This window comes from Pygocentrus nattereri, chromosome 14 (genome assembly GCF_015220715.1).
Source record: "Pygocentrus nattereri isolate fPygNat1 chromosome 14, fPygNat1.pri, whole genome shotgun sequence".
Classification (NCBI taxonomy): Eukaryota; Metazoa; Chordata; class Actinopteri; order Characiformes; family Serrasalmidae; genus Pygocentrus; species Pygocentrus nattereri.
In genome coordinates this window covers 21,472,881-21,485,781 of record NC_051224.1, presented here as the reverse complement: position 1 = coordinate 21,485,781, position 12,901 = coordinate 21,472,881, and the positions used below count along the sequence as shown (strand labels likewise).

The 12,901-nt window shown below is 40.4% G+C and overlaps 1 protein-coding gene across 6 annotated transcripts in view; it reads right to left on the bottom strand.

Moving 5' to 3' along the window:
• Positions 1-3,475: 3,475 nt before the first annotated feature.
• The window catches only part of shank1 (SH3 and multiple ankyrin repeat domains 1), a 218,543-nt gene continuing 209,117 nt past the window's right edge, over positions 3,476-12,901 (bottom strand). For 4 of the 6 annotated variants that reach the window (XM_037544893.1, XM_037544895.1, XM_037544896.1 and 1 more), the window contains 3 exons: positions 9,626-9,631; positions 8,445-9,350; positions 3,476-8,145 (listed from right to left, as the gene is read on the bottom strand). In XM_037544893.1, the coding sequence (XP_037400790.1) occupies positions 8,061-8,145; positions 8,445-9,350; positions 9,626-9,631 (997 nt within the window). In that variant the 3' untranslated portion in view covers positions 3,476-8,060. The remainder of the gene's footprint in view (positions 8,146-8,444; positions 9,351-9,625; positions 9,632-12,901) is intronic. The other 2 variants (XM_017697387.2, XM_037544894.1) reach the window with 2 other exon arrangements.

Below are 12,901 nucleotides of genomic sequence, written 5' to 3'. Positions count from 1 at the left end.
ATGTCTCGTTACATTAACATGCATGTTTTTTGCTTTCCCCTTAAAACTGCCATGTTGTAGATATACAGGCCCAATCCCGTTTCACCCCTTGCCCCTGTCATGTTTAGGGGAGGGTGTCCTGATTCTTGAGATAGAGGGGTGAAGTATTAGGGCTACATGCCTCTCCAAACGGAGGTTTTTCAGAAAGAACTGGTAAGATGGCTGCACAAGCAACCAAAGAAACACAGAATTTTCTCCATTAGAATGACCATTTTCTTATTTTAGTTGAAGTTTGTATTTTGGTCCTTTTCCTCATAACGAGGATAAAAAGTCACTAGTATTATGTCTCAGTAGTAGCCAGCAGCTAAATTTCTTGTTCCACCTTAAGTAGTCCTGCAGTTACATTCTACAGGCACCATTTAAGGTGGAACAGGAAAATTCGAACAAGAAGCTGGTGAGTAGAATTAGTGGTGGGTGATAATAAATAATTGCCCCGCCCCCCTCTTTGAAGGCATATGATGCCCTAAATGTAACTGAAGCCCAGCAGTGAGGAGCTGACCTTGTCCCTCCTCTGCCGTCACTGCAGACTGGCAGGGTCGCCTGCAGAGCAGCGCTAGCAGCTTTAATGAAGTAATGCTGTTCCTTATTTGAGGGTCCCATTTTGTACGGGAAGATTTCAACCACTACCCCTTGAAATGTGGTTCCAAGGGGCAAGATGACACTCAAACAAGGAGGAGGGGTAAAAATGGGATGGGGCCTTAGCCTGTATTCTGAGGGGCCCCAGGTAGCTTCCTTGTTGCCTTGTAGTTTCCATCTAGATTGTGCTTGGAGTTAGAGCTAGTTTGCCAAACGTGAAGGTTCATCCTGCAGTTTGGGTGTTTATTCAGAGGCAGCCTGTGCCCAAACAGAGGAGTAGTGACTCAGCTGAAGAACAATGGTGTGATGACATCAAAATCACAACCTCATTCGTGGTTTACTGTAATCCTGCTCTGAGCGGCTGAAATAGTAGGTCAAACCCGCCACTGGAAGCTTGTGCTGCTGGATTTGTTTACTAAACCGTGCACTTTGTAGATCAACAGCAGAGTTTGTGGACAAAACAGCCGCTCAGCTGTTCTAATTGGTGCGTTTTGCTAGAAGGCCCATTTGTAGTGTAGAGCTGGCCTCATTGCCAAGAAGGCCTAGCTACAGAGAAATGAGGCTAATGAGCTGTCAATCTAGCAGCATAGTTGAAGAAAATGGCACAAAATAAAAGCTAGAAGACTTTAACTGTGCTTTGGAAGGCAGTGGTTGAGTCATCTTTTTAGTGCAGGAAAATAAAGCAGTGTTGTCTTAAACTGAGATTAAAATGCTGATTTGAATAGTGCCGAATACAGAACTTTTGACTTAAGTTGTCAGAACATCATAAGCGGATGTTAATGGGTGGTGGCAGATTAGTAGGGGATCATATCTTTTTCAAACGTTTCCTTGACCTTCCCCCTCAAATTGAGGCCTGTTGGGTCGTTCTCCTTTTGGAATGTGAATTCAGGTGCATTTTTAAAAACATCAGTTTCTTTCATCCCAAAACTAAATAATCTTAATATGTCTATTATCATATCCTGTTATCATATATGCAGAAAGGAGAGCTTCATTCCAAACATATTTTACAGTCACTGGTGTATGAATATGGTGTAACTCCAGTGACTTTCTGGTTAAACCTGAGGATTTTGTAAATCGGCTGACTCATTGTTGGTCAGGTGACCTTGTGTATTTAAAATCAGTAATAAAAACTGTTTGTGGCATTATTTTGACAAAATGTTAATTACCCAGCCATTAAAGACTGTAACACCAGGGACACATAGAAGTTCTGAGCTGCCTGATATACAGAATATAGTGAGCGAGTCTGACTCGCCTTCTCCTGCCTTGAGATGCTTCCCCTCTAATGAGCCTCAACCCAAAGAAGCAGTTCAATAGATCTGAAAATACTGTCACAGTGTAAAAAAAGAGTCCTGATAAGAGTTTGAAAGTAATTTTAAATATAAACCCATTCACTTGAACTAGACAACTAGGCATTTTTCTTTGTTTGTTTTTGTGGTGCTGTCACATAGGTCATTGTTGAGGAGGGGGGAGAGCACACATTAAGTTAGCTGGTGCATGCTGGGAACTGTAGACATGGTGAAACAGTCTAACAATAATAGAAAATTAAAATAATTTTGTGGGCAGAATTGGATTGTGCCTTGAGCCTGACTTGTGTTTTGACACATGGGTCCTATTTTATGAGGAGCCTGGCCACTTCCTATTCCCCCCATTATATCAAAATCAGGACTGAAAGACACCACAGGTCTCCTGCAAGTGAGTCCTCAATGAATGAGAGTGAATGGAGCTCAACGGCTAAAAACGGAAAGTTACTATTGTTTCTAATCACTCGCCCAGAACATTTTTTTAGTTTTAGAAAGCAGAAGTTTGTATTTCACTAAAACTCACCTGTATGTTTCCTTTTTTCTGCAGCAAACAGGTTTTGGGCAGCAGGGCACTAACATTACTGCTACTGAGTGCCGATTAGTTGGTGAGCTGAGCTTTCACTCACAGACATCATGGACGTACATGAGGTGTTGTTTTAAACTCCTATAACTCGAGTTTAAAAGCTCTTAAAAATATAACACTGGTGTTAAAATGTTTTATGATATTCTGTGTTCAGGAAATGATTGTATTCTTTTACATTAAGATGTTTAAGCATTTACAAACTACAATATTGCTCAAATGTTCCACCTTGACCCATTCATTTTGGACTCTCTCAGGAGTGACAATTCTCTCTACAAATTCTATGTTCTGAGCACAGTTGTGAGGCTATGAAGGACCAACAGGGTAAACTAATTTGCTACAGTGCCACCCTGAGGCAGACCAGTTCTGCAGTGACTTAATAATATTAGAGGCTCACCAGCTGTGAAAACGTGACAAATAATGGTCTTTCCCTGAATTTGTATGCGAGTGTCTGTTTTTCCCATACTAAGTAACTTTATTTTCAAGGACCCCTCAGAATTTTGATTTTGAGACATTCAGGGGGTAGAAGAGGTTACATAGGGGGACCCAGACCCCCAGGACTCCCTCAGTTTTGCAACCCCATTTCAAACCAAAAACCATTCAAGAACTGTTTTTGTGAGAGTTGTGTGTGAGTCAGTTGTTTATCGTGCTGGTTAGTGTTCATGCTGCTCCAACAGACTTAAGCTTCTAAAGGTGCTGGTGGAAGCTGTAGATCACTGTAGAACAGTGTTTATCCTTCAGCTTTATAAAGCGCTTGGTAAAGATCTGATCAGTTGAATCAGGTATGTTGAGTGAAGAGAAACTCGGGGACCTGGGCTTATTTTCATATTCCCACTGTAAAGTAACTTTTGTAAAGCTGCGTCATCTGATGTTAGAAGTGCTGTACAAATACAGAAGACATGAACTGACAGATGTTGCAAAGAAGTAACAGCTGTTGGAAAGAACCTGAAAAAAAAAATCCAGACACATCTCAAACCACTCAAAGTTATTCCTGCATCTTTATTATAATTCTAATAACTTTTACTCATATATTAAAACATTTGTAATTCATATGTATATATGAATGTGTATATGTATACCACATATACATATATATAGTCTGTTAATAATCTTTCATCTCTCTTCATAGTTAATTTTCTTCCATTTTTTATATATATATATTTTTCAAAGAAAACAAAAAAAAAAACGGATGCTTTCTGCACACCCCGCTCAAATACCGCATCAAATGGTTTACATTTGACCAGTGTCCCATATCGTGGTCATATTCGTATTATGGGGTCTATATGGAATGGAGCTGCTTCAAGTCGCCACGTTGTTCAGACCAGGCTGAGAGATGAGGGACATATTTAACCTTGCTCTTCTCAGTGCAGATCTCTATTGCATATGCATAGCCTCATGTGTAGATTTCCCAAAGCACTTCTCTAGGACTATATAAATCAGCTTGTGCAGCATGGTGATGAACAAATGACTGCTGTGATGCTGCCATGGCCTGAAAATATAGCAGTAAACCTGGTGAGAGCCTAACCCAAAAGTCAACCATCACTTTACTCTTCAAAGGCTAATGCTGGACCAACATTATAAGGACTTTAACCAAGGTATATTACTTCTTTTACTGTCTCCCTCTTTCTCAAGAGGAAGATCTGCAACCCTTAAAATGAAGGTGCCATCGAAGAACCAGTTTTTCTTCCCTTAAAAATGTTCAATGTAGAACAATTTTTGTCGTTATGAGCGTTTTGGACCTTATTCAGATTTAAAGAACCTGATCTGTATAAGGGAATTCCCACAGTCTGTATAATTCAGTGGTTGAGATGTAAACAGCCATTCAGAGCGCTTTGATGTGGAATGGTTCAGTGTAGAGATTCAGATTTCTTTACAGTGGTGGTGATGGGAACCAGGGGTTGCCATGTGTACAGCACAAATGTAGACATTTTATTTACTTTCCAAAAACACCAGAGTTGTTAAATTTAATGTTGGTAAAATAGTGGTAAAAACGTTTTCTTTGGCGACTGTTTTGCCCTAAACTGGCCGCATGTGTCTCTCTGCTATGAATGCATTTTACAAAATAGATTTTAGGGCAAAACTACCATAAAACAGTGATAAATGATCCTATCATAATCAGATTCCTGCAGGTATCTGATTATTCAAATGATCATGTAAACAGCATACTTAGATCAAAGTAAGGTCTAGAAATCTGATAAAGAGGCTGGATTTTAGCTCAGTCATCAGATTTCTAAGTGTGAACTCTCACTCTGATTTCTTTCGGAATTCTCAGTCTGCAGATAGCGGTACTGGAAATAATCAAGCAGTGTTTAACACAGCACCGACGAGACATCAACAAATCACTTTTGGAGCATCACTGAAAGCAACTTCATGCTTGGCCAAATGAAGGATTGAATTTTTCTTCATCTTCTAGATGATGTATGTTCATATTTTCAGATAAAGTGGCACAATGTTTTTAAAAGAAAGTTCCAGCATGAAGTTTGAGTTTTACATTAGTTATGTGAGTTTACTGGCTGGTTGCAAAATAGAAATCTGATTACAGCCTGACCCATGTAGACCTGGGGTTTCATGTTAGCTAATTACTCAGGTGCATGTAAATGTGTTGATCTGACTACTGAGAAAATCAGATTTTCTGCAGTTATCAGATTATGTAAATGTAAACGTACTCTCACAGTGTCTCAAACATCAGGCAGCATATCTATAACTATTTCATGTATACTTCAGATAGCTTTAAGATGCATTAAATGCTTTCGATGTCTGGTTCCTGTCACCACCGCTGTGAACATTTCTGTCTCACTAAGTTTCTCTAGAACAGAGCATTTCACACCAAACCATACTGAATAACTAATTTACATCTTAATTACTGAATTATGCACAAATGTAGAAAAATGGACAGAATTCGCCTTTAAATTGCTTTGGAACCTTTTCATTATGCAATCACTTAAAAGTCGCTCAAATGGCTTCTTTATGGCGTTGTTCAAACAACCCTTTCTGGTAAGAGCGTACTGTCCAACAGAGTCAAAGCTGTTGTGACAGTATTAGAAGACAAAGATGCTTCTGACAATATTAAACTAAGACCATGTGGCAAAATAATGATAGCAGCCAGACAGACAGACACATGGACCATGACAGGATGTGTAGAAAGCATTGGGCATAAATAACTTTTTTCATGTTAAACATTATTTGGAAGACAGAGATTCTTTAGAAGTTGGAATTCTTTTTCTTTACATCTCAAACCATATTTAGGATGAACATATGTTTTCATTGTCCTTACTGTTATCAGCAGCAATAACGTACCGGACAACAGCCTCTAGCTTTCTGTTCAATGTAATGGTTGCCCAGGTTATGTCCGACGGATGGATCACATGCTTTCTCTCTGTAGGAAAACACATGGATGAAGTGGGAGGTGGGCTAGGGGAGAAGGGTGATGAAGACTGCAGTCAGCGATATCTTTCACAACACTCAGAAATTAATATTGAAGAACAAGTGAAGGAGGCGCACTGGCTAACTCGTGAGAGGGGATGAAAAAGCCCTTTTTTCATTGATTGAGCAACTGCATGTGACAGATGAGAGAACGAGGGTTGAGAGTGGCCGACTTCATTTGAACACGCCCGGTGCAACAGTTCCATGTGGGACAGTACAGGCTTGTCAAGTGGTTTCACTGATAGTCATTGCATATAGTGGCATTTCATCATTTTACAAGCTGATTATGTGGTAGAGGGGAGCAGAATGTAAGGTTTTGAAACAGTAATGCAACCAAACAAAACCAAAATAAAGACTGAAATCCTGCTCACCTTTGCCAAAGAAACAGAAAAGCTGTAACCCAGAAACTCACATGGATAACAGGAAGGACCATGAGAAGGATGGCTCCACTAAATAACAATAAATCTCTCTCGTTTTTTTTTTTTATAACAATAGGCGTATTCCAGACCCATTTAAAGTTTAAAAACTTGTTATAAGAACAATCATCATATTAAAACAGATATAAGCATGAATCCTGTGGTTCCAGGGTGTCTGGATGCACACGCCGCTTTGCTTCGCCTCCTAAGAAAGAGTGCCTTTTGGAGGAAGAGGATGGGGGGAGTGGTTAGAAAAGAGAGAATTTGGCCTGTTTGGTCTCTCTCCTGACTCCCTTATGAACCTCTATTGTTGGTGGGTTTGATTGGTGTAGCAGTCACTCCTATGCGCTGAGAGTCTGTTGTAAAAATGTTGATCAATTTTTCAGTATTTTCTTTTTGTTTGTGTTGTCCATCTGTCTTTTTTTGCGTCATTTTTTATTGTCAGCTCAGATCCGTACATAGAGATTTAGGTGTCCAATATTTCTAATATAAATAAAAGATGTGTGTTTATATTTGTGTGTCTGTGGAATGCGAAGGTCAGTCTGGTGTATGTATATTTGTGTATGTGTTAGAGGGTGTGTGTGTCTATTCAGTTGGTCTGGGCACTTATTTTTTGCTACGGGTTTGTAATACAGTGACCAGTCTGTATGTATATATATATATATATATATATATATATATATATATATATATATATATATATATATATATATATATATGCCATTTTATGACATGAGAAGGTAAAGAAGTTCTAGCGAAATACAACGTCAGCACAAGACCAAAGCAAAGAGGTTCGGCAAAAGCCTCCAACAGGTGAGGTAAAAACAGAAAAACCGAACACATTCAGGCCTCTGCTAACACCACTCAGCTCATCATTCACACGCATTCAGAAGAGGGGTGCACGCATCGACACGCTCTCACCGAGGAAATGTCAGGCAGTAAACTGGCCACGGCTGTTTAGGACTCGCAAGAGGAAAGCCAATCGCATCGTTCTCTACATTTGGCCTCCACTGATCAGCTTCTCTCCTCGATCACAATCTATCAACCGAGAAGGCTGCACCAGAAGTCAGGCGGATTCTCTCCTCTCAGTTGGATTTTTGGTCAAGGCAACAATTAACCACACCAAATCCACTGGGAAAGGGGAGAATAAGGCATATAGTCATTAGCAACACAGACCAGAACTCAAAGGCCAAGAAAATAAGAGAAAGAAGGTTGTGGAGGACTTAGACTCTCTCTCCTTATCATTTAGACCACGAATCACAGAATTACAAATAAAAAAAATAAAAACGGAACAAAACGCAATAAAGCATTCGATTGTTTCTCTCAAAATATTTGGCTCAGTAATGTTACCATCGTGTTGGTTTTTCTGAGTTATTAAGATTCCCTGTTTCTGCATTAATCACATCAGGCCTTTCTTTGTTTACGCACAGAGAATGGTTGTGTACTGTGTGTCTGTATCTGTGGGTGTGTGAGTGTGTCTGGATTGTGGTCAGATATATCGATGATCCTAGGCATGTTGATCCCTCGTTATGCATATCTCCATCCCCCTGTCCAAGCTTTCGCTCGTCTTTCCTCACCGGAGATCCTGGTGGATGTTGATGCTCCACTTGGCGTTCGTTTATCCAGGAATGGGTTAGCCTTGGCTAGCAGCAGCAGGCGCTTGCACTTCCCCCACTTTTTCTTCTCTCTCACTCTTTCTCTCTCCCTCTCTCTTTCTCTCTCCTCTCAGCTTCGGGTGCCCTCATCCCTTGTTCTCTCTGTCCGTCCGTCCCGAGGGGAGAGAGCAGAAACGGGGAAAGAGCTAGACATCCTGATACAGGAGGGAAAGTGGAAAGGCTTTATATAGGGGCAGCATCTTTCTCTCCAACATTCCCTTCTTTTTCTCACTCACTTTTTATAGAGAAGTAGTATCTCTTTCCCTTTTCCTCTCATGCATTCCCCCTTTTTTTCTCTTTGCCTCTCTCTGTCTCTCTCTCACACTCATCCCCTTTACCCTCCATGCCATCTTTCAAGCTCATGCAGTGGCCAGTTCTCAGATGATCTCACTTCCCATGCACTTGGTTCCTTTCCCCCCTCCCTCTCTCTCTCTATCTCTCTCTCTCATCTCACCTGTCCATCACCCTCCTGAGCGCTCTCTCTATATTCATGCGGTGGCCCACCCGGGTCACGCCCAGGTCCAGGTAATCCTCCTTGGTGAGGGAAGGCAGGTGCGTGCCGTCGATTTCATTGTCAAGGAAACGCTCCCTGTGCTCGGCCAGGTTCAGGTAGGCCAGCCAGTCAGCCACATCATACTTGGTCCAGTAGGGCAGGGGCTTGGAGGCGAAGGGTTTGGAGGGGGATGGAGGGGGCAAGTGGGGGTAACTAAGGCAGGTGGGAGGAGCGATGGAGTGGAGGGGTGGGGAGGATGTCCCGGAGAGGAAGTGAGTGGGCGAGAGGGAGCGAGAGACCACCAAAGATGAGTTTGGTGCTGGTGGTGCACCAGATGGGGCAAAAAGAGGAGGAGATGGGGAGAAATAAGGATCACCCAGAGGGTTTGCAGGTGATGGTGGGGTGATGGAGCCACGGAGGTCATAGAGGCTGCTGTAGAGGGGCGTGGTGGGAAGGATGGGGAGGGAAGAGGGGCGAGGTGGACCCAGTTTGGGCCGATCTGAGGGAGAAATAAGTGGACTTGGCGCTCGTCGGCGCTGAGAGTGATGTGACTCTGCCTTGCGAGATTCCCGGCTAGGAATGAACTGAAATTCCAACGCTTTGGTGCGATACACAGGCCGGTGTTTGGGAGAGGTTGGGTAGGGGGCATAACCAGAGGAGGGAGAGACTGGAGAGTGGGAGCGAGCCGGAGGGGGTTGAGACGTGGCGGCCGGGGGCTGAGGGGATGGAGAACGGGCCCAGTCTGGGTAAAGAGGAGGCTGGGAGGAGGCGGTGGGAGAGGGAGAGAGAGCAGGCTGAGAAAGAGGAGATGGAGAAGGAGAGCGAGCTGATGGAGGGCTCAGGGCACCTGTGGAATCCTCTGAGAACCTGAGGAAAGGGAAGAGAAAAGATTAAGGGCGAGAGAGACAGAACAAACACAGGAAGAGAGTGACTGGGCAGTGGTTCCCCAATATGGAGGACCCCCTTTCCTTCATATTTTACTGTTTTCCTGCTCTATCACAACTACATCAACCCAAAAAGGGCTTGTTAATTTGCTGATTAGCTGAATCAACTGTGTTATAGTAGAGAAAACTAAGCAGGACAAAAGCACTCCAGGATCAATCATATAGAAAGAAATATATAGTGAATAGTGCTGCAGTTACCTGTGTCTGAGGAAGGACAAACAGATGTACATGGACAGTGGGATAAGCAGAAATTACAAAAAGAAGGAACAATTTAAACATACACATAGTGACAATACGCTCACAGGTTGTAGACCCATTCAAAAGCACAAATTCATGCGTTCATGTTCCAGAAATACATCACTACCAATGAGTAAGCAGGCAAGGGTGGTGCAAATATGCAAGGACCTATTCTGGTATAACCACGGGGTCAGAAAATTCATGCAAGGTCCTTACAGATGCCATCAGTAAACTTGGGGAGACATTACATTAGTGCCATCTGGCTATTAAAGTTTGGATCACTCAATCATACATAGCAGATGAAGTGAAGGCTTCTTATAAAGTTGCAGTAAAACTGCGTGGCTGGTGTTCACTCATGATTAAATGACAAACACAGTATAGTTACTGGTGAAGTTATCAGTGTGAGAAGACCAGACCAGAACAGCTTTAGTAGCACACAGCTTTATCTATATCGACAACAGAATTAGCAACATATAGTTTGCTAGTATTTAATAATGAATACATAGAGGCACACACTCATACTAAGGTACATCTCAGTATTTAGATGTTTCATCATAAGAGCACTTCTGTTTTCTCCAATATTCTGGTTAAATAACTCAAAAAAAAGTATCAGGATTGGGACAAAATCCTGTTGTATCTGTGCATCACTACCAGTGTTTTCCACCTGGAAGTATGTTCTTTGTTGTTGTGATGTAACGCTGATTAGTCCTATACTGCACGCTACTCTTTTTAGCAACAAATACAGTCATATACTGTGTATCATACTACAAGGCGGAGAAGTGACTAGACTGTACCAACATCAAAGACGAAGCCAGTTAGGCCAGTCTCAAAACCTGCCTCATTCCTTTAGCCGTCCAATCACTGCTGCTAGCTGCTTTTCAGTTCTTTAGCAGGTCAGTGACCATTACATGGTGACCAGTGTGTGGGCTTACAGGAAGGAGTTTCCAATAAAGTGGAGGATGAGTGTATGTACGTGTACATCTGTCTGTCTTTCTCACTATATTCAATATATCTATATAAGGGATGTAAATGTGTACAAACAGTTTGGCATGTGCACATTTATGTGTCTAAACTGTGTTTTGGAAACATTTTGACCAATGAAATTTCTTAGGCTCCATTTTCAAATGCCATTATTTTAAATGCAAAACAGCACTAAATGCTCCGAATGAGCTTTGTTAAGACGGCAGACTGGAAAAAGTTCCTCCAAACTTCTTCAGAACAGGCTTGTTTTCCCATCACACAGTGAACAGGCAAAGACACCATGCAATACTCATGCATCAAACAATATATCGCTGTTGTTGGGGAAAAAAAAACCTTGTATCTCCAAAATGGTAACTTTACAGGATAAGGATAAAAAAACCTACTGTAGCCTACTTAATGTAAGTCAATGGAACCGGACATTTTTCCAAGTAATTTTGGGCTATTTTAGTCCATTCATCATGAAATTCACATACAATATAAAGAGCAACAGGTTTTTTTTAAATTATGTCAAAAACTGCAAAATGACTAAAATGGAGATACGAAGTTTTCTTCTGACATCAGCAATATAAATAGTTTTTTGTTGCAATCTGGTGATTTTAAGTCTGAAGACCTGCACGCAAAACAAGCATTGTCCTGCAATAATGAGTTTAAAAATGTGTTTACTATTCATATCCATATGTGTCATACTGCAAAAACAACTGGCAACAGGGTTCATGCTTCACATTTTGTTCTATGATCCAGACATTCAAGTTTCAAAATAACCTGCCTGTACACATTCCTTTCATTCCATACTGTATAATATACTGAGTTATATTTATTTTTTTATCAAAAATATTTATTTATTTTTACATTATTTTCAGTTCTTTTTCATTTGTCCACCAAATGATCTGTTGCAGGTACTGAAATCTGTCCAGTAACAATGATTGCTGGTCAGAGATTTAAGAGTTTCTTTCTTTAAAAAGATGATTCAACATAAGCCAGTGACTTTGCATGTCTTTTCAGGTTTTTAACTGAGAATAATACTGTAAAATGCCATTACTGACAAAACGAGCACCAAAGCTAAACGAGCGCCGAGAGCAAACCCAGCTTTCTGTGCATCTCTCTCTCACATGCACACACAAAATCCTGGAAACATGGATACGATATTTGTCCAAAACTTTGTAGACACCTGCTTGTCCAGCATTGCTTCTAAAATGCAGGTTTTAATTAGAGCTGGTCAATATGAAAATACAGTACTGTGCGAAAGTTTTAGGCATCTAAGCAAATTTTTAAACAATTAACCTCAGCAGTGAGTTTATCATAATATACATTAGAATAAAGTCATATTCATAATTCAAGTAAACATAAAAACAATCAAAAGTAACAAGAACTTCTTGGGTCCATATTTTTCCTTGACACCTTCACAGCCACCGCAGAGACGTAATATCAATTACATCATGAGCACAATTATATATATATGTAATATATATATATATATATATATATATATATAATTATATATATGTATATGTATATATATATATATATATATATATATATATATGTATATGTATATATAATATTTGTTTATTCAAATATTAACATTTTTCTCAGCCAATAAACACATACTACACAAATAAATAGATTTTGAAAATGTGTCTTGGGTGCCTAAGACTTTCGCACAGTACTGTATATATTGTTATCGTGATAAATTATGTCATAGTACGACACAGAATGTCTTTCTGAACATATTGTGTATATCGTCAGGTCTTGTAAAGCACTGACCAACTGAACGTTCCATCATAAAGAGAACAAAATTATTCCCATTTAGTTGGATTTAGTCCACCATGCTATGCCAAATGCTGAATAATAAAATAAATAAAAAAATAATGATGGATTATGTTAAAAGAATTATGTTCACTGTTCCTTTTAAAATGTAGCTTTACTGGTTCTTTTTTCTCTGTTCCAACTGATGAGATGTCTGAAAAATTAATATTGTGGCATTATGTATCATGAATATTTCTTGAAGTATTGCGATATTAAATTCTTGCCATATCGCCCACCTCAAGATTAAGTAGGGAGTTTGTCACACTTTTTAATAGCCTCTACTGTTCTGGGAAGGCTTTACACTAGATGTTGGAACATGGCTGTGAGGATTTGATTGAGTATTAGTGAGGTCAGGATCATTGAGTATTAGTGAGGTTCTGGATCACTCCAACTGATCCCAAAGGTACTGGATGGAGCTCCATCACTCTAAAGAACACAGTTCCACTGCTC